The 21903-nt window shown below is 38.3% G+C and overlaps 1 protein-coding gene across 2 annotated transcripts in view; it reads right to left on the reverse strand.

Annotated features, from left to right (window-relative positions):
* Positions 1–1758: 1758 nt before the first annotated feature.
* The window catches only part of jph3 (junctophilin 3), a 211615-nt gene continuing 191470 nt past the window's right edge, over positions 1759–21903 (reverse strand). The window contains exons 4-6 of one of the 2 annotated variants that reach the window (XR_005461789.1): positions 20587–21464; positions 13684–14039; positions 1759–3912 (exon numbers count right to left, since the gene is read on the reverse strand). Coding sequence is in view for 1 of the 2 variants with exons in the window: in XM_038806526.1 (XP_038662454.1) it covers positions 13959–14039; positions 20587–21464 (959 nt within the window). In the remaining variant the exon portion in view is untranslated. Of the gene's footprint in view, positions 3913–13471; positions 14040–20586; positions 21465–21903 lie in introns of those variants that run through there. The other variant, XM_038806526.1, reaches the window with a different exon arrangement.

Raw genomic sequence — 21903 nt, forward strand, 5'->3', positions numbered from 1 at the left:
CATTCCTTACCCACAGTTGATGCCTCTCTCCTAATCATTTAATCCCTCTTCCTCGTGTTACCTCAGAGTCACTACTCAGGCTCAAAATTCAAGTAGTCCTCAACAGTGAGCAGACTGGGCATCTGCAGTTTACCAACATGATATGAATAAGGCTTGAGGCCCAACATTGAGACCCATTTCAGCAAAGGGATCATTCTCTGCAGCATGTTTGGACTGACAGTTAGGCGATGCACTATCTTGTATGCTGTCCCATGATACTGCCTCTACTACTCCAGATCCAACTGTTTAGAGGTGTGAAGAAACATCTTAATCATTTTCTTTTCTTTTTTTTTGTTTTTTGAAAATAAATCTAGAGTACCCAATTAACTTTTTCCAATTAAGGGGCAATTTAGCATGGCCAATCCACCTACCCTGCTCATCTTTGGGTTGTGGGGGTGAAACCCACGCAGACACGGGGAGAATGTGCAAACTCCACACAGACAGTGACCCAGAGTTGGGATCGAACCTGGGACCTCGGTGCCATGAGGCAGCATGCTATCCACTGCGTCACCGTGCTGCCCATCATTTTCTTTTCTTATTAGATATATATATAATATCCTACTGGACTGACAGCTGTTAAGAACATTGGACTCTAATTTAGAAGATTTGAGTTGACATCTCAATTATAATCCATTCAAATTTGCCACTCACAACGGTCAATTCTGTTTGTTAGTCCACAAGAGGATCTACCTTGGTTTGGTGAAAATAAATGCTTGGCTTGTGGTCTTTGCCTAAACACAAAATAGCCATGTAGTTGGTGAAAACAACATAATTGGTAATAGCTCTAGAGAAACCTAGTCAATGTGCTCAGCTCAGGAGAGGAACCTGAAGTAAGAAGAAATATTAAACTTGTTCATTATCAGGCTTGTGAGATCTTCCTTTACACATGAGAATTCAGAGAAAGTACAATTAAAGATTGATGTAAATCAATCAACATTTTGCACACCGAAAACTCTTATATTAAAGCACATTTGAAAATCTTGAAGGAAAATATTTGAAGGACTTTGGAGTTATCAATCAGTTTTTTTAACAGGAGTTGTATGAGTGAAGTACAATGAGGTTGGCTATTTATTGCTTTACATAGTACTTGGAATAAGATATAGGGCTGGATTTTCGCATTTCCCATTGAAACCACCCCATACCACTGGGAAACCTGCAGGTGGGTTGCACTGCCGGCAGGAACAGGGATTTCCAACGTCGAGAGAATTCTGGCCACATTGTTTAAAGGTGCACAGCCATAACCAGAATCAGTTTTCACAAGTGTAAATCTTTGCTCACTTGCAGTAAGAATCTAAAGAAAAATTGCACTAAAGTGCTGTGCAAGAAAAATTATTTTTAAAGCTTAAATAAATTTCCTTCAGGGCATTAGTCATTTCATTATTCCAGGTTTATTGTTTGAGCTGAACCGAGTATCAGTCATTAACTTACTATGGTGAGTGGTGGAATTTTGTTCCCTATGTCAGTTTTTAAAATATGATGTATGCGTGATTCAGTAAGAACCCAAGAGACTGCTATTATATTGAACAGGAGTGAGTTGGAAATGTATTCATTGTATCATAATGATTTAGGAGCATTGGTTGTATCATAACAGTTACTGAAGGGATTTAAGAAGGTCACCATGGTTTTAAAACTACCGTACAGAAATCCTTATAAAATGAGGCATTTTTGAGGGAGAGTGAAGTGATAAACAAATATGAAAACAAAGACAAAGACCTGGTGTAGCTTTGAACTATTTCTTTAAAATTAAATTAGAATGAATATAATTCGTAAGTCAACATTCCCTTTTAAAGCATAAAATCTTCACACATTATCAGAGAGTAAAGAATGAATCTTCAAACATCTGCTTACATGCAAAAAAACATTTTCAGGTTGAAAAAACTGACAGATTCAAACCATTGAACTCTACTTTGAGTCACAAAAGGCAACAACTTGTTTATCATAATAGGCATTTTTGTGCTGTCTGAGGCAAAGTGTATACTTGAACAAAGTTTTTGTTTGCATGTTATCAACTGCAAGTAACTCTGTCATGCAATGTTCAACAAAGTTTAAAATAACACAGAAACCGTAGTTGTACATTGGAACTTATTTCCCATCTGGAAAGCATACAGAAACAGAATTGTATATTTGAGATTGATATTTTGTGATTTAAAACTGCAGTATCCGATATCCAACATACAAATTTCAGACCAATTTCAAAAATCATTACCTATGAATCACAGATCATAATTGGGCTGATTTAGAAGTCAACTATAAAATAATTACTGCAATCAAATTCAAAATTTGTAAATGAAATTTGGAAATGAATACATTATCACTTTTTAAAAAACCAACTAACATAGAAGTCCAAAACAGAAATAGTGAATCGTTAATGCAACTTTTGTTAATTAGAAACTTAGAAACCCTACACCAATTTACACGGCTCTTAAATTTGTGTCAATTGGAATTATTAAACCAAATTAATTTACCCTTGCAGAATTTTATTATGATACACTGCTCTCTGAAGGTTGCTAATATAACTAAGTAGACAAATAACATTTCTGTACTGTTCAATGATTTACTAGTTTGCAGTTGAATTCTAACCAAACCTGATGAAAGCAATACCTTCTCATAGGCTGACGTGTACAATGCCATAGCTTTCCATGCTCTGTGCAGAGCTGCAGCATGCAGACTGTACATTAATTGGCTAGATTACAGTCCATGTACTTCATCAAAGCCCCAGCATAATAATTATAAAGTAGATCAATGGTGGTTTTTAGCAGTCTAAAAGCTTGTTGCATTTTATCCCTGTAGATGAACTGTTATATTATGACACATGCAAAGAAATGCACAGGGCCATTTTAATAGTCAATACTTTTAAGATTGCACTAAAAATGAAACATGTATGTATTTATATATTTCCCAAGTTTTTCTCTTTTCTGCCAAAGTCTTCCATAATGTCATATTCTTCATTCAAAAGATCAGGGCCTGCAGTGGTTCTGGGCTTCTCTATGACAGCAGATTGGCCAGTAGAAGGCACACTTGTAGTTGGACAACATATACAGTATTAATAAATTGCTCACATTGCTGCCAATGGCTGCCAATCCTGGGTCTGAAACAATAAAAGTGAAAAAAAGGAGTGCTGATACTCAGGCCGTGCTATTCTACTCACCCACTAAGGGGTTTAGTCAATTCTTCTCTGGCTGTAAGCTTTAACAGGATTACCTGCCAAATAAAAGTGCCCACAAAATGCATAGAAGGGTGGAAGGTTGGTAGTGTAGTCTCCAGGTGGCCCCTGACTTTAAAGAAAGAGTTGTCGATAGTATTTACACATTGATAAAGTCGTTATCAATTTTAGTTGAGTGCACCTCTGTGAAGCACCTTGGGGCTTTTTTCTATGTTAAAGATGCTATTTAAGTGTGATTTGTTATTGTTGTATTATTTCTGGTCTCATCAATACAACTGCTGGATATCCTTGAACAAACGTTATGGCAGAAGTGTTAAATCATATAATGATGCTTTACTTCCATTCTTCATTGAACCCTTCTCTCCAGAGCATTCAGAACAGTTTGTAGTCTAGATGAAATACGCTTGAGTATATTGTGTTCCCAATGCTTGATCATTTAACAAAATAAAGAGAAGAATCTTCAATAGTCATGGACTTCTCTATAGCTTTAGATGTAGTTCACAGAAAAAGATCTCCATTTTAGTACCTTTGGAATTCTGAATCTTCAGATATAATTTCAATAATTTTATTGGAGTAAGGTGATGATGTTACACATTGTTGTACCAACTCACTGCACCTTATAGCGGTCGGATGTGAGTTCATGCCTGTGATTCTCATTCAGCCCGTTCCTAAACTTAGATGAGCCATTGAAGGGAGGCAGTAATTGGAAGCTGAGGAACAAAGAAGAGGGAAAATTTCAGGGTCGGTCACCCTGGCCCACTTGTCCTAAAGCTGGTTACAGAGTCCGTATCTTTTGTGCTCATTACTTTGACCAGGGACAAAAAGTGGGAAAATAATTAAAAAGCAGGGCTTTGAAAATAAATAGTAAAAACATTCAGTTTACAATATGTTATGAGGCTTTTGTAAATTTGACTTGAAAAGAGTTTCAACATCTTATCAAGTGAGGGGAAATACACTGTACATCATCTCTGCTCTTAATATCATCCAGGCTATAGGAAATACTCACTTCATATTTCAGGCACTTATAAAATCAAGCTGGAAAAGACCTGGTAGTCTTTCCCCCTCTGTTGACCTTGTTCTCTTGACTAATACCAAGAACTGTTCGAACAAGCAGGATAGCTAACAATAATGACCAATCTCTAGAGTAAACTCTGACAATTTAAGAAAATCCAAATATATATCCTATTGTACACATTACAAATTTACTCAGCTGACCCCCCCCCCCCCCCCCCCCCCCCCCCCCGTAAAGAGGATGGTCTAACCCAAATGAAATCTAAGATTAAGATTAACACTGGTTTGAACTGTGGAACTGTGGAAGTGAGATTAAGAGTATTAGACAGTTTCACTTCTATGCTTAAGAAAACATATAATATCTGAGGAGACCCAAGGCATCATGCTGGTGTCTCATTGTACATATGAACATTATGGGGAAATGCTTTTTATTTGCAAGCTGATATCACCAGTGTGAAAATCAATCATGGAGATACTGGGTGGGATTTACCAGCTGTTCACGCCAGCAGGAAATTCCGGTCCCATGCCAGTGCACAGGAGTCTCAGCGAGGAGGGGAATGCTGTCACCGGTAAATCCCATTGACAAAAGCGGGGTCGGTAGATCCCGCTGGTGGGCTGCCTCTGCCACTGATAAACATGCGGCAGGGTGGTCGGTAAATCCTGCCCACTATCTCTGAGGAACACTAATAGTTATTGCCAAAGAACAAGATTACCACCCCACTCCAGCCCCCCAACATGGCTCACTTTCCTCCTCCCACCGGATAATCAGAGATCCTTCATTTCAGTCAGAGTCAGTTATTATACATAAGATGGTTCACTCTTTTTAAAGTATTCCGTCTATGTAATCAATCAGTATTGTTGGACCTAACTCATGCCTTAATCAGAAGTTGTAAGAAATTTTCTTTGGTGACTCTAAAGCCCTGGGTGAAGCACCAATAAAAAAGAGAAGTGACCCATCTTGCCTTATTTTACAGGACCAAGGAGACTAAGTTATAAATACCAAATTCCAGAAAGTTTGAGTAAAATGTATCTCTCTTTGAACTGTTAATGGCAGGATTGCAAGAAGGGGCCTCTTCTGAATATGAACTTGTTTCTTTAAGGACATTGTAAAACAATTTATCCAGAGCCCTCAGAATGTAGCGATTGAATGACAGGTATTTTACAGTAGGGATGGGCAATAGCTTTTCAAATTAACTAGCCCCATTTTGTTTTTCCTGAGGCCCTGGCACATTAGCCTAGAAAATTAGCATAGCTCTTAGTTTGTAAAATGCTGCCACTCAGCTGGGTAGAAAGCCCATGGAAGATCTAACGATTTTAAAAGACAGACTTTCAGGTTAACTAGCATCCCTTTTCACCAACTTTTTCTAGAACCACAATTTGAACAATATTACACAAAATCTGCAAAAAATGAGGTTGGAAGTTGAAGGAGCTGATTGTTCCTTGCCTGAAGGAAACACATTTTGCCATGTAAAAGACAAAGTAGAGGATATCAGGAAATGTATTCTCTATAATACATGTATAGGCAAAACTCCGATATCAGGATAGAAGATCAATGGGGTGAAGAGATAGAAAGAGATATGGATGAAGCGTTAGCCTTCTCGCGTAATCACAATTTGTATCATTAATACAATTTAATGAATTTCCAAAAATGAAAAAAATGGAAATTCAGGTAAGCATTGAAATAAGGTTAGGGTGGCACAGCGACCCAGTGGTTAGCACTGCTGCCTCACATTGCCGAGGTCCCAGGTTCGATCCTGACCCTGGATCACGGTCCATGTGGAGTTTGCACATTCTCCCCGTGTCTGCGTGGGTCGCACCTCCACCACCCAAAGATGTGCAGGGTAGGTGGTTTGGGCATGCTAAATTGCCTCTTAATTGGAAAAAACGAGAATTGCGTACTTTCATTTTAAAAAAGTGTTGAAATAATATTGAGGCAATGTTCAATAGTGTTCAGGTGTTGGTAACATTTCCTCTAATTTGTTTTTGTTGTGCATGGCCTATTCATTTAAGTGTGTGGGTATCTTAAAGGGGCTAATTTGTGTTAGGTCTGTGTGGGAACATTGATCATTGGTCACTTCTGAAATCATTATTACTGGAAGATGCTTTTCAAAACAAAACATTCTTTGACACTAAAACTGCTGTTTCTTTGATTCATTTGAATTAAATAAAGAGGGAAAATGGCAAAGCAGAACACCTCAGATTTGGAAATATAGATAAGGATACCAGGAGAAAAGAAGAGCAGATATGCTGCTAGGGATATGATGAAAGGTGGCACGAGACCCATGTGAACCATAAACATTCACATAGACTAGTTAGATCGAATAGTGCATGTTCCGTGTAATATAAGAAATATGAATCTGAAATGATTTGTTCACAGATTTGTTAAAGATTATTTATAAACAAATAAACATATGACTTAAGCACGTTAACAGTTAGTTTACATACTGAAGGAAGAAGATCATTACTGTTTTTGTGTGTGATTTAAATGTGCCGTAACAATATATATCACCTGAAATTTATAATGCAAGGTGAGACAATATTCAAATTTTTCTTTTTCTTATTTTGACTGAAGAATAGAACATCAATTGTCAACCACTCTCTGGATCAGATTAATAGTTTTGGAATGATGGCAAAACATTTTGGATTTTATTTATTGGGGTTCAAAGAGAAGCAATGTAACTATTAGTGAAAAAATTTAAAAATGAAGGAGGGAACTTATAAACTGCATTAAACATATTGAAAAAACTTACATATGGAGATATTAGTATACTCCAAATATCACACTAAGATCAGACATAGTCATAATTGATCAAGTTTTATAATTTATCATAATTTATAATTAATGCACGCATAGCATTTTAAGACAAATTTGTATCATGCTACTGCTGTTCTTTAAATTATAATTTACCACTTTTTATTTGGATTTAAATAAAGCAGTCACATCAGAATTACTTAGGAACTCTATGACCATCCAACCTCATACACAATATTCTTAGTCAAATTAAACTGATAATATGAAGAGATCCTAACCCCACTTCTGGCTGAACTCAGCTGATATACCTTCAGAAATTATACTCTCACACCATGTTCACATGGCTGCCAGCTTTCTGATCAATACACGATCAATCATTACAATTTCTACAATTTCCTCGATAGTCAAACACAACAATACACCCAGGAGTTCGAGAAGATTACAGAATTATAACAAAAATCCATCCCTGACTAAATACTGTTGTTATTCATAGAATCATAGAATTTACAGTGCAGAAGGAGGCTATTCGGTCCATAAAATCTGTACTGACCCTTGGAAAGAGCACCTTACTTAAGCCCACACATCCACCCTATCCCCCGTAACCCACAAACCCCACCTCATCTTTTAGACACTAAGGGGCAATTTAGCATGGCCAATCCACCTAACCTGCACATCTTTGGACTGTGGGAGGAAACCGGAGCACCCGGAGGAAACCCACGCAGACACGGGGATAAATTGCAAACTCCACACAGTCACCTGAGGCCGGAATTGAACCTGGGACCCTGGAGCTGTGAGGCAGCAATGCTAACCACTGTGCCACCGTGCCGCCCTGACAAAGAACTTCAAAGACCATCTATAATCTCAACTTAATAGTTAATTTCTAGTTTTGCCACTGCAAATCAATAGCCAATAAACAAGCATGTGACAAAAAATATAATCTTAAGTCATACAAGTGCAGCCTAGACTCAGTTGAAGCGCACTTGCTTCTGAATCACAAAGCTCCAGGTTTGAATCCCATGTCAAGTTTTGAGCACAACAATCAAGTCATTCCCGGAATATTTATCCCTCAATCAACATCATAAAAACAGATTGTCAAACTTTAGTGCATTGATATTTGTGGGAATTTGTTGGGTGAAAATTAGCTGCCATGTTTTCTACATTCCAACAGCAGCTACACTTCAAGAAAGTTCTTAATTCACCATAAAGCGTTTTGAGATTTCTGGTGATCATGAAAGGTGCTATTTAAATATCAGTCTTTCTTTTTCTTTTTTTCAAATTGACTGACATGAGATTAGTTTTAGTCTCCAGTCAACTAACAGGGTCACATGACTTTTGTTTATGCAATGTGAGTTTCACGGTGGAGACCAGCATTTGTTGCCCAATGCTAGCTGCCCTTGGGAAGATGGTGGAACACAGCTTTCACACACATTGAATTTGTCACAATACCAGCATGCTCCAATGAATATAGATAGGCAAAGCAAGCAAACATAAAGTGACATTTATGTACCATGGAAAAGGTATGTGGTTGGACAGTTCCTTATGGCTAAAATAACTGAATTAATCAAAATAACTTTAATGTTGAAGAGTAGGTATATTAGTTACTGAGACAGACCATGGAAACAGCAGTGTGGATTAGTTAATGATACAGTGAAACATTTATGAAACCATTGAGGAACTTGGTGAAAAAGTGGGAGTGAGGTCAGCTAAAAAGCAATGATTTTCTGGAGGTAACTGACCTTTCCACATTCCTAAAATGGAATATTTTTCAAAATGGCATGAACCTCTTTGGATTTTGTTTTGTCTCCAGTAGAAGTAGTTCACAGAAGTGTAAAACATGACTGACGTGTCTTGCAAGATAACTTTTGACATTGGAGCCCTACAGTGGTAACTCCATCATGACGAATGTTGAAAAAGGTTTAAAGCAAAATAATCAAAGCCTAAATTTCTGATTCATAGTTGAAAAGATTAGCCACTTAGAACCACAGAAACTTGATCAGGAAACTTATTTGGTGGGATATCCTAAATAATTCATAGCATTTTAAATGTTGAAATGTGGCTCAGGTAGTTTTTTTTTTTAACTCTTAAATTCAGGTATTTTTATGTTGTAAACTTGTCAAAGTACTACAATGTGATATAAAGTAATATAAAGTACTATAATGTGACTATAAAGTACTATAATGCAATGTACAAAACAAATAGTTATATCTCATCAAGCAGCAAAGTTGAAAAGTTTATACTGTACTTCTGTGCAGGTTATTGAAGTACGGGGTGGGACTGTGGTTTATTCTGCGTACAATGTTGATTTCCATTCAAAACAAAACATTTTTTTGTGCGCATGACTGGTGTCAAGGCATAAAATGGATTGGATAAAAATCTCACAAACTGTGATGAACCCAGGTGCTGCAGAAAATTAAAATCAAAAACTTTACTGAACACAAAGCTGGACTTTAAAAAGATGCCTTTCTGTGTAAAAATCTATAACATGCAAAAATAAGCTGTTTAACATACAGGTGTTACAACTGCTTTTGTGACAGGTTTTAGTCTTTGTTGTACTGTTTCACCTCTAGTTGTTGGTTGATCCATGTACTTATTTCTAACTAAAAGCTAGTATATAAAATAAATGGATTATCCCATTCAAGAAGTGAGTAATACAATGAAGGTTTGAGTCTGTGAATGGCTACTTACGCACGTTTTTAGTTGTTTAGACGTATTTCTAATGCTGGGCAAATACCCATGCAGTCCAACTCAGTCAAAGTGGTGTTCTTAACCAAGTATCAACTTAGCTACACAATGGCCTAAGTATCATCATTAGTGGTGTGTGTCTAATTTTCCCTATTTCCCTTGTTTAAAAAATCACAGTAAACTTTTACATGTGGCTGGCCTCAAATTTCTACTGAGAAGTAATACTTTCCAGTCAAAGTGCTATCAGTATTATACCCAATCAGGTAGTGGATGTGCAGTCAGGTTCCTTGAACAAGGCCAGCTTGAAGTTTCTCTGCCTTTACTGTGATTTATCTTCTGTTTATTAAACATTTTTACTTGGTAAGTGATGAGATGTAAAGGATTTGGGTAGGTTGTGCACCAAAAATATACTTGTTTAAAGAAAAATATTTTTAGAGAAATAGAATTCCATTTTAAAAATGAGTTTTTCCCTAAATTTGTTGATTTCTCACGATTATGTGGAAATATTTAGTTTGAAACATATCAATTGAATGGCACACAATGGCTGCAGTAATATTTATTTCTGACAAACCGAATGTCAAGTGGCCCAGAAAAATAGATGATGTATAAAAAATGTTGGTGTGTTCCTTGCAAATGTCAGCAGTAACACTTACCTCTTAGTCAGAGGGTTGTGGGCACATGCTCTAGTACAGGACGTTAGCATTTGACCCGAGGAAATGCTGCCCTGTTGAAAGTACCACATTTTGGATATGATGTCAAGCAGTCATTAGTCTGTTTAGGTCGCACCATTTGAGAAAGCACATGGGATTTCTCTCGGCGTCCTGTTTACCCCTCAAGTAAAAAATATGAATTGACCATTCATCTTATCTGTAGAATGCTGTGTGAAAATCGGCTGTTTTGTTTCTCTACATCTACATTACAATGATGAACACCCTTTAAAGATATTGAATTGAATGAGCGTTTTGGGGTATCCAGAGGATGTAAAAAGTGCAGCGTAAATGCAAGTTCCTTCTTCTTTCTGTCACTTTATGACTGTATTTTTTTTATTGGTCATCTTCCCAGCTGATGTGTTCATTGAACTCAATTATGAACGTTACCGATTGTATGTGTATTTGTAAAATAGTGTCAAGTGTTAGAATTGTTAGAGCGGAATAGTCTATCTAAGGTCGGGGTATTGGGTTGGGGTTGGTAAGAGAGGGATGAAATGGCTGTGTTTTTCTTGAAAAGGTGGTTCCATTGGGTTAGATTTTCACAGAATCGCCGAGGCCTTTAAAAATGGCGGGCAGGAGCCAGATTCAGAAGTCCGAGCCCATTTCCAACAGATCCCATTTTTGCTGGCAGGAGTAAAGAGGGTCTGGGTGTGAATCGCACAAGTAAGAAATCCAAACTCAGGAGGACCTTTTGAAGTTAGTGTTGAATTCAAACATGCACCATTTTCCTGTTCCAAGGGCCTTAGCACACTGTGGAAATCACAAATTGCTACAATAGACGTTAATGTTTTTGACAGGTGGATAAAGTTTAAGTGTCATGATCTGAAGTTTTTTTTAGTTCCCCAGTCCTTTAATTAAGAAAAAAACAGGCTGACGCTGTAAGTTAAAGTAATGTTGTAGGTTAAGAAACATTACTATCTGTTCCTACAGTTTCAACAGTTATTTTTTGACATTTTAAAACATTAGGAAGATTTAAAATCTTTGAATGGGTTTCATGAATGGGAGTTTTATTTCATTATCAAGTGTGTATGAGTAAGAGCTATATTAGCTTGCTCGGAGTTTATTTTTTTTCATCTCCAGATGGCTCCTGAGGCCTACCCATAGTGAATACTGCATGAGTGGCTATATAGGTGGCATGGGCGTGTGAAATGGCATGGAGGGGGCATGGGGTATGAGGTGGCATGGAGGTCAGTGGGGGGCATGATTTGGCAAAAAAGGGGCTGTGGGGAGAGGGTGGGGATGGAGGAGGTTTGAAAAGTGAGGGCTAGAGGGCCTAACATTTCTAAAACAACTGGGACAAGTTCAAGAGAAACTGACTTTCTAGCCAGTCTGCTTCAGCAGCCACCCACACCTGTGGTCGTCTATGGCCTACTTCTGAGATTAGGGGGCCGGATTCTATCCCACCCCGCCTCCATGAAAATTGGGTGTCATGGGGCCCTTTAAACTGAGGTTGGTCTGCTGAATCGGGAGATTTCCCATCTGACGTTATCCGCTTCGGTAATAAAAATCTGGCCCACTATTTCTGATGCCTGGTTATAAACTCATTACTGCCAACCTCAAGTGGCCAATGTTCTGTGAACAATTAATTGCAATTATCACTTTTTTCCCCTCAACTAATAATGGGAATCCAGATAATACCAATATAATTACAATGATTTATAAATTCCTGCTGTGATCTGACAATCTGTTAATTGTTGACACCTAACTTGGGGGAAAAACTTTTATTAAAATTAAGGAAAGCTCAATTTCAACATGATTGATATCTGATCAAAGAAACATATAGCAGTAGCAATTCGGTTTTTTGTTGGACTACCAAGATTCTAAATTTTCTAACTATCAATCCCTGCCCCGGGTGCAAAGTCAGATCTTACTTATTTTGTAGCCTGCTTTATATTTACAATTATTAAAAAGTAAATGCACAACCATTTCACCATTTCATGCCAGCTGTAGCTTTGGAAGCAGTCTTGCATTGTTGCATATTGAACAACTATGAGAAACCATTGACAAAATATACTTTATAAAAATTAGATGCAAAAGCCACAAGGTTGTGTGGTGGGATTTCCTCCGTGGGCTTCAGGACCCCCACTGTCTACTCAAATGGGGGTCAGAAACACAATTAGTAGTCAGGGCGTAAGATCACCATCCAATTGAGTAGAGCAGGTGGGTTTTCAAAGCTGGAAGGTCAATAGGAGGTCATCCAGCTTTGAACCAGCAGCAGGATGCCATGGTAGGTATGTGAGGGAAAGGGCACCTCAAGATGGAGGTGACCTCTTTCCAACACTTCTAAATTTAAAATAAACAATGGCCTCAGCAGCTGGCCCACCATTGTGTGGTGGGGGGAGGGTGGTGGTGGATCCCTCCATAGGGTGGCCTGCAGCTGAAGGCAGATAGGCCAGAAGGGTTTCTAAGTCTGTGTGGAGCGTGGTCTGCAATCTGCCACCAGGAGGCTGCTTCTAAACAGCCACACTGTTTTCCAATGCCTCAGGGAACTTGGAGTCAAATGGGAAAATTCGAGTCAGCCTCCGACTATAGGCCATATTAGGCCACCTGCCACATTGCCATCACCCTCCCCCACCATCACACCGCTGCCACCACCCCCCCCCCCTCTTCCCCCCCCCCCCCCCCCCCCCCGACAGGAAAATGGCCAGGTGCTAGATGAAGCCAGAGAACTAGAATGCCGGCCAATAGTGCAAATTTCCACACCTCTCGTACCCTTCCCCAACAGGGCTAGAAATCCTCCCTTTGGATTCAGCATTGACCCCTTAAGCCCTGAAACCTTTATGTTTCAAGATGTACACGTTTTCATGCCTGGAAAATTATTTTCATTAAAATTTCAAATATTAAATATTATGAAGTAAAATTACAGAAATGGTCCATATGGAGCCAGGAACACCTCTTAATTCACAATCTCTGAAAGAGCTAAACAGTCATTTGCAGATTCTGATTGTGTTTTGATGCAGAAATACTATTGTTATGCAAAAGGTTAAATAGCTTCTATCACCTTTTAAGCTACTGAACTCTTCAAAAGGATGTGTTTGATAAAAACTGATCAAAAGTTATGAAATAATTGTATAGATTTGTGAGTGAACCTAATGAGTTGATTTCTGTGGCATATTTGTTTTCTTATTCAGCTCATTTTAATCAAAATACTATGAATGTTTCCACAACGATAAATAAGAGAATATTACGATAGTTTTGAAAATTGACTTGAGTAGACCAACAAAAAAGATAATGTAAACTATACATTCAGAATAAATCCTCATTGATAACCAAATGGACATTTCATTATTTTAAGTTTCTTGATGTCAGTACTAAGGTAATGTTACCTTCCTCCTGGTTTGTCTATAGTTCTGCTCTTCAAACATTGCATGTTAAATCATTGAAGTAATGGGGAAGCATATTTCACCATTCTGTCATGCCACAGAGCTATTTTATTTATGCCATTAATTTTGACTAAATTCCAGTATTGTTATCTAGGAAAGGCAAAATGTGAAGAAGTTGACCATGTTCTCAGTAAAAGCTGACTTTTTCAGATTGAAGTACATCAGTTTCCTTTTATGCAATTTCATGTTTTCTCTTATTTAAATTGACAAATAGGCATTCAAATAAAAAAGTGAATAAACAAAATGGCGACACTGATGTTTAGCAAAATCACCATAGCAACCAGAATAGGATTGGAGCCCTAAAAGAGAAAAGAAACAAACATATGAGACATGGAAATTAGGTGACCACCAACAATATCACAAATAAGTATGTTTGACATAATTCTTTTTCTTGTTTTTAAGAAGCAAATTTACCCAAACGTTTCACTCCTAAAAAATGGTAGTAATTTTTAATAGCAGAAACAACTTTGTGATATGTACTCACCACTGTTAGCCCTTTATGAAATAAAAACTTACAAAGAATTAACCTGCACATATACGTTTGACCTTAAATTTCTGTCAGCAGCAGTCACTGTTTAAACAACAGCATTCAAATGAAAACAAATGAGAAAACTGAGGTGAAATTACTCTTCATGTAAAATAAATGAATGCTGCTTTTTCTCTATAATTGATCAAACATTAATATATGTTTAAAAGTCTTTGGTCTGATGAGCCTGTTTAGGGAAGTTAATTATAGAAACCATATCCTCCTTACCCAGCATATGAAATATGTTGGAAAACTTATTTTGGAGAGTGAAAAACCAGAAGTTTGTCCCAATGATTTCATAGGCACGTGAGCAATTAATACTGATCTACGACTAATAACGTCAGATTTCAGAAAGAAATGTCTCTCAATGTCGTACTAAAAGATGGTGGTCCATTATCATATTGCAAATCTATCAAGAGAACATTCCAGAATCTGATGTTGCAACGCCCATTATCATTCAAAATGTTGCATTTGCAATTTGCTGCTCCAGTTTGCAATCGTTAACAATTTTAAAAGTTGAGATTTGGATGGGGCACCATCACTTCTTGTGCAATTTTAGGTTCATTAGTTATTCTGGAACTACAACTGGTAACAACAGCCGGGTCATTTGCACAATTCAAACATAAATTTGGATTAATCAGAGCATTTCAGTTAGCCTCTGATTGTACAATGAAAAGGATGTTGTCCCTGTCAAAGGAACTGTATCTGTTCCGATACATTTTACGTTTAAAAGCTATAACTTCCAATTTTATGACAAAAATGTATGTCAGCTGTTGTCTATACAAAGTAATCTTATTGAGCTGCAGGTGATATATCTCAAATATATCTTTTAGAAGTAAATCACTTAAAGATTTTTAAGTAGTTTTCCAGGTACACCATTGCACTATGACACAGAGCAAGATTTGGGTTTTCCTCTGTGCTTCCTAAAGCAGCAGGCAAAGAACTAGGGAAAAAATTTAACTGTATCACCATTGCTCGCTTGGTCAAGAATGGTACATGCAAAAACCTGGGTCTAAATCACCGGCCAAATCTTGCAGCTTGGAAATGGTTCATGGAATACATGGCATTTAAAAAGAAAATAACAAAAATCACAGAGAAATAATTTTTAATTACTCTTCAACCTGATTATTTACATGGTATTTACATGGTACCACAAGTGCTAATCAATATCTGAGTAAACTGTCAACAATTGTAGCTAATATTTAATGCATACCAATATTTAGACTGCCTGAAGAATGTACTGCGTTGCAATGCTTTAGTGCAGTTTTTGTTGAGTGAGGCAAACATCTGTGTGACTGCAAGTACTTTTGTTAATATTCTTTAGACTGTGTGGGATTTAAGTAATTAACAAATTGAGTTCCCTTCCTATTCATTCCTTGCATTCTATACTGAAAATTAATTCCTAGTGAGGATAAGGCAATATTATTTAATAATGTACCATAGTTATAAAGAGGTTAAAAGCGATTTGCCTTATACAGGCAAGCTGCCACAATCCAAAAATAATTTATTATGTCCGACAGGAACTTAGATTAAGCGGCTAACGCAAAGTATTGAACCTGAACCTGGATTAATCAGGCCATTTCAGTTAGCCTTTGACTGTACAGTGAAAAGGATGTTGTCCCTGTCAAAGGAACTATATCTGTTTCGCTAAATCATATGTTTAAAAGCTATAACTTGCAATTTTATAACAAAAATATATGTCAGCTGTTGTCTATACAAAATAATCCTATTGAATTGCAGGTAATTCTGTTCATTTCAGATACGTCTATTTAAATACAGGGAGCCTTTAATGAAAGTATAAGCTGTTGCTAGGTGACTACTGAGAAAGCTAATGAGATGGCAGTATTTAAGGGCTCAGCAGATCTTAGGCACTGAAGTAGTTGTGCTGCTTAAAATGAGCTAATGAAAGGTTGGAGAAATAGCTAGGGTAATATACAGAACTGAATATCAGTATGAAGTGACACCTTACTCTTTATATATGTGTCAGATGTTAAATGGATCCTTATGCTGATTTTCATTGGGATATTGATATAAATAATGTGATGCTGGTATTAATAAAGGACAAACCTGTCAATTTCCATAAACTGGTTAACATCCAGTAAATAGAACATTTTTGTGACAGAAGGAAATCATTTGGCCCATTCCTAAAGTAGCAGACTAAGAACTGGCTAAGAATATTTTGTGTATTTCTTTAAATAATTGTCCTGCAAAAGTCACATCATATTTCATATCAGCCTCAGTTAGTTTACATCATCTCTACACGGTAATAGTAGTATTATAATAGAAGTGCTGCATTTAAAGCATTCTTACGACACTGATAATGAATATCTTTCACCTAATGTATTAGTTAGATGCAAAGAGAATTATTTGACGGTGATAGTGTAAAGTGGGTGATCGGGAATTGAAGCCCAGTTAACATCTCTCCCAATTTTTTGTTATTGAATCTATAACTGGCTTTGCAATCCCTTCAGCTCTAATGAATGTTTCAACTGTCTGTGCATCTGAATCAAAATCCGGTCATGATGCAATCTACTCCAACCCTTTAGCAGAAAGAAGATGCACAGTCTTGCTGCTGGAAACATAACAAAATATGTGGGATATTTACCAATCCCAAATAGTTTTGTTGCAGGTATAAATGACTTGGACTTGAGTATAGAGAATAGAATTTGAAGGTCTTCGCTTGAAAACCAAAAATTCCTGATATAGTAAATAATGAGCAGGATAGTAGCAGAATTTAGGAGCATATGGACCGACTTGGTGATATGGGGTAGACACATAGTCAGTGCAATTTAATGGGAGTAAGTGTGAAGTGGTGCACTTTTGGAGAAATTACATGGAAAGGCAGCATAATATAAATGATGCTGATTTGAGGGGTTTGAAGAACAGAGGGAGCAAAGGGTATAAACTCACAAATCTTTGAAGGTGGCATGGTAAGTTCATAAGGCAGTGAGGAAAGCATATGGGGTACTTGGCTTTGTAAATAGGGGCATTAAATACAAAAACAAGAAAGTCATGCTGAACATTTACAAGTGACTCGTTCAGCCTCAACTGCAGCATTGTGTGCAATTCCAAACACCACAGTTTAAGAAAGGACGTCAATGCCTTGGGGAGAGTGAGGAGATGGTATACAATGGAAAGGGGAGTTAAATTATTTAGACAGACTGGGGAATCTGGGATTGTTTTCCTTAAAACAGAAATGGTTAAGGGGAGACACAATAATGGTGGATTACAAGGGTTTTTTTTATCAAGTAATCGGAAAGAAACTGTTTCCACTGGCAAGTGGGTTGGTACAGAAACCACAGATTTAAAATAATTGGCGAAAGAGCTAAAGAAAAAAATTAGGAGAAATTTCTTCACACAGAAATTGTTAAGATCTGGGATGTCCTGCCTGAAATGCTGGCGGAATTAGATTCCATAGTAACTTCCAAAAAGCAATGGGATATGCAATTGAAGAAGGTTAATTTACAGTGTTAAATGGAAAAAGATGGGAAGGGAGACTAAATTGAACAACTCTTTCCTAACAGGACAAGTGGCTTCCTTTGGTGTTAAAAGATTCTCTGATTCTACGAAATGTGTACTCTGTAATTGTAATTGTAATCTGTAATTGGGCAGCACGGTAGCATGGTGGTTAGCATAAATGCTTCACAGCTCCAGGGTCCCAGGTTCGATTCCCGGCTGGGTCACTGTCTGTGTGGAGTCTGCACGTCCTCCCCGTGTGTGCGTGGGTTTCCTCCGGGTGCTCCGGTTTCCTCCCATAGTCCAAAGATGTGCGGGTTAGGTGGATTGGCCATGCTAAATTGCCCGTAGTGTCCTAAAAAGTAAGGTTAAGGGGGGGGGGGGGTTGTTTGGTTACGGATATCGGGTGGATACGTGGGTTTGAGTAGGGTGATCACTGCTCGGCACAACATCGAGGGCCGGAGGGCCTGTTCTGTGCTGTACTGTTCTATGTTCTAACACAAAATCAAATCTCCACTGATGGAATTTTGAAGTGGACAGAATCAGATATTCTGTAGCAACTTCCATATTAAAGATATGGGAGATTTTAACACACTCCATGCTTTTACCGTAAAATTGATGTAATGTTAAAATATAACTTTCATGTATTGACTTTTGCGCAAAATGAATGATCCAACTTTGATATATCTGATCTACTCGCTACTAAACCGTTAAATATGGAATGTAGCCAATGAGCTGTAGGACGTACGCTGGTTATTTGATTAAACCTGCTGAATAATCTGATAAATCGATGGATATTTTCTTAGTAAGTATATCAAGGTATATGAAGCACAGGCAGGTAAATGCAGTTAAGGTACAGATTGACCATAATCTAACTGAATTGTTAAACAGCTTTGAGGGGATTGAATGGCCTCATCCATTTTACCATTAGATGAATGATTTATTTAATAGCTACCATTAAGACTCTCTGTTCTCCACAATTTTCAATTGTGAATTAAAAATTTCACCACTAATACTAAATATTTGTCGGTATGTGTGATATTTTACAAGCAAACAGTATTTTTTTTCTTTCTGATTTCACAGATTGCTAGGACATTAAAACAAATAACTCTAGTGTGCTAGGTAATTGGCTTTCTCTCTGTACCTATATTCAGTGTGCCATTTGCCAGCAATTTTAGTCTGTATTTTGTGTCAGAGATAATTCAAAGGTATAATTTTGTTTTAAAAGATCACGACTGGAATTTTTTTGCAGATGGTTGGTTTCCTATATAATTTTAGAATAATTTCACCGGAATTATACAAAGTAAAATCAACTTCTAACTGACAGCCACATTGGTAATCAAGGATTGCCACCAGTTGAAAAGGGCGTTAAGAGTAAAAGCTATGCCAAATGTTTTGAACTAGTTTTAGGCCCCACTGGGTACTGGATCACAGTTGGGTGGGAGTTAAAAATAGCCCAGTTGACTGGCATGGCAGTTCCCCGGTTCCATCCAGCCCCTGGGCCATTATTGCGGAGAAACGATGGAGGGGTGGCAGGATTATCCGCTCACACATGGCAGGCTCAGTTAGGGCCTCAGTAAGGATTTCCCAGGTTCTGCACGCAACTGGATCAATTTAGGTACCCGTAGGGAGCCTCCTTGTGGCAGACCAGGGGACAGTTCTCCAAGGGGCTGGTTTAGCTCACTGGGCTAAATCGCTGGCTTTTAAAACAGACCAAGCAGGCCAGCAGCACGGTTCGATTCCCGTACCAGCCTCCCCGGACAGGCGCGGAATGTGGCGACTAGGGGCTTTTCACAGTAACTTCATTGAAGCCTACTCGTGACAATAAGCGATTTTCATTTTCAAGTGGGCTGCGAGGCCCACCCTTCCTGCTTGGGTACCCCACTGAAGGGAGGGCCTGAAAAGGTGGCCTGACTGCAAAAGCAATTTTTTTAGTTCAAACTTTATCAAAGCTGGAGAGTGTACGCCTCCATTTTGAAGCACCAATTCTCTTACTTACGTTCCATTGCAGCCTGCTATTTCTTTCAGGCTGGAAGGCCTCTGATTGGACCTCCAGCTTTTAATTCCGATCACCATCCTTAATTGGATAGTGAGCCAGTCCTCTGCCCATTAATTGGCTGCCCTGGGGAACTCACATCGAGGGACCATTTCCCACACTGTGGCCTCTAAACTACATTTCGGTATCTCGGCAGGGTTTGAAAGCCTTCAGGAGATATCCTCTGCCTCTGGAATTAGCTTAATGCTCGAGCAGGAAAACCCTCCCTCCCATTCAAAGTGGGCATTCCTTTGTCTGGCCAGTGCTTAGCTAAAGGTCAGACCACACTTTCTGCTAATTTGAAAATAAGGCGAAAAACCTCAGAGAATGTAGCAATTAAAAATGAAAGTTGGTGAGGCCGAGTCCTTCTAAAACATTAAACTAACTTGTAGGATATTGCTTCTCAAAAAATAAGTCAACTGGCGTCTGAGAATAATTGCGCCAGACTGTTTTGAAGTTTTTCTTTGATAGCTGTAAACTACAAATAAAACTTGCAGCTTGAACCATATCTCAACTTTAATTTTATATTTTTTTGTGAATGCTTGTGTTTATCAAAGTGCGGGATGGCACTGCAGGAAATTGAACAGACACAAAATAGGGACTTGATCCGAGTGTCAGAGCTGCAGTAACATATAATGAGATCCTGTTGCTGGTTATTGACATACAGGAATTTATCCTGTGCCCAGGGAGCTTCAGTATACGTACAAGTTTGTCTTTAACCTCAAACAATCAGTAAATATAATTACATTTCCAAAACCTGAGTTTGATTTGATCAAAGTTGAAATTAGTTGCTCCTATTTAACAAAGGTAAGTTTTGCAAACTACTTACTGAATTAGATTTATATTGAACCATCATTTCCTCTTCACACTGTGGTATAGTTACTGTCTTTGAATTTGGTGACATACTAATATCATGCCGTGATGGTCGAGGCTCCAGCTTTACATTCATTCTCAGTGTCTCCAGCCTTTGTACATTGGGCTCAGAGGGGGACATAGGTCTGAAGTTCTCTGTATTTTGTGTTGTGTGTTTTAGCCTCTGGACTCCATAGCTGAGAAAGTCTGGGTGGTAATCTTCCATCATGTTTTTGGAGCTGAGATTACTGTGGTGTTTTTCTGAAAATGTATCTTGCACATAGGACTCCATGCGTTGTAAGGGCTTCATTTCCATTTCGTAGTTACTAAGTTTTTCTTCGTCCTGTTCATGCAGCTGGCTACCTGAATCATGATTATGCAACCGATAGGAAGTCCATGAAAACGTTGGTGACTCTGTCTCTTTTCTGTCAGTGGATCTGTGTTTGTATTTGCATTCATTACCTCTTTCCCTGATCTCCTCAGCTATTGATGGTGTATTTGGGTGGCTGCTTCCTTTCCTTCGATTGCCCAATCGCTGCTTATCATTCCAGTTAGTAGCTCTTGGGTATTCATCCCTTTCACCTTCCAACAGCACCTGAATGTCTTGCCCTTTGTCATGTTCTATGTTGACCTGCCTCACAAGCCTTGAATTCTTTTTTCTGTACTTTGGCGGTGAGGTTGATGGTGAGCTGGATGATCGGCTTGGCACAGGGCTGTGTTCTGGCGTAAGGTCTGGGGGTGTTGTTCCCTTCCGGTAGAGCTCTGGACTCTCTTCAGCAGGTGGACTTTCTGATGAAATTCTATCTATCTCATTCTCAGTTGAATTCTGGTGTTTCGGCCGTTGATACTCAATTCCTGAGGGGAAAACAATTACAGCATTAAACTTTCAATAAATCTTCAATATGCACACCCCAACACCGCTTGCTAAAATCTATATCATTGAATGTTTATTTAAATACGAATGATGCACAGTACCTTACTCAACTGATTATGAATAGGAAAACCTTTTTAAAATCTATTCTTTTCACAGGATGTCAAGCATTCATGTAGAGAGGGCTAGAATACAAGACCAGGGATGTACTTCTGAGGCTGTATAAGGCTCTGGTCAGACCCCATTTGGAATATTGTGAGCAGTTTTGGGCCCCGTATAGAAAGGAAGGATGTGCTGGCCTTTGAAAGGGTCCAGGGGAGGCTCACAAGAATGATCCCTGGAATGAAGAACTTGTTGTATGAGGAACGTTTGAGGACTCTGGGTCTGTACTCGTTGGAGTTTAAAAGGATGAGGGGGGATCTT

Source organism: Scyliorhinus canicula, chromosome 9 (genome assembly GCF_902713615.1).
Source record: "Scyliorhinus canicula chromosome 9, sScyCan1.1, whole genome shotgun sequence".
Taxonomy (NCBI): Eukaryota; Metazoa; Chordata; class Chondrichthyes; order Carcharhiniformes; family Scyliorhinidae; genus Scyliorhinus; species Scyliorhinus canicula.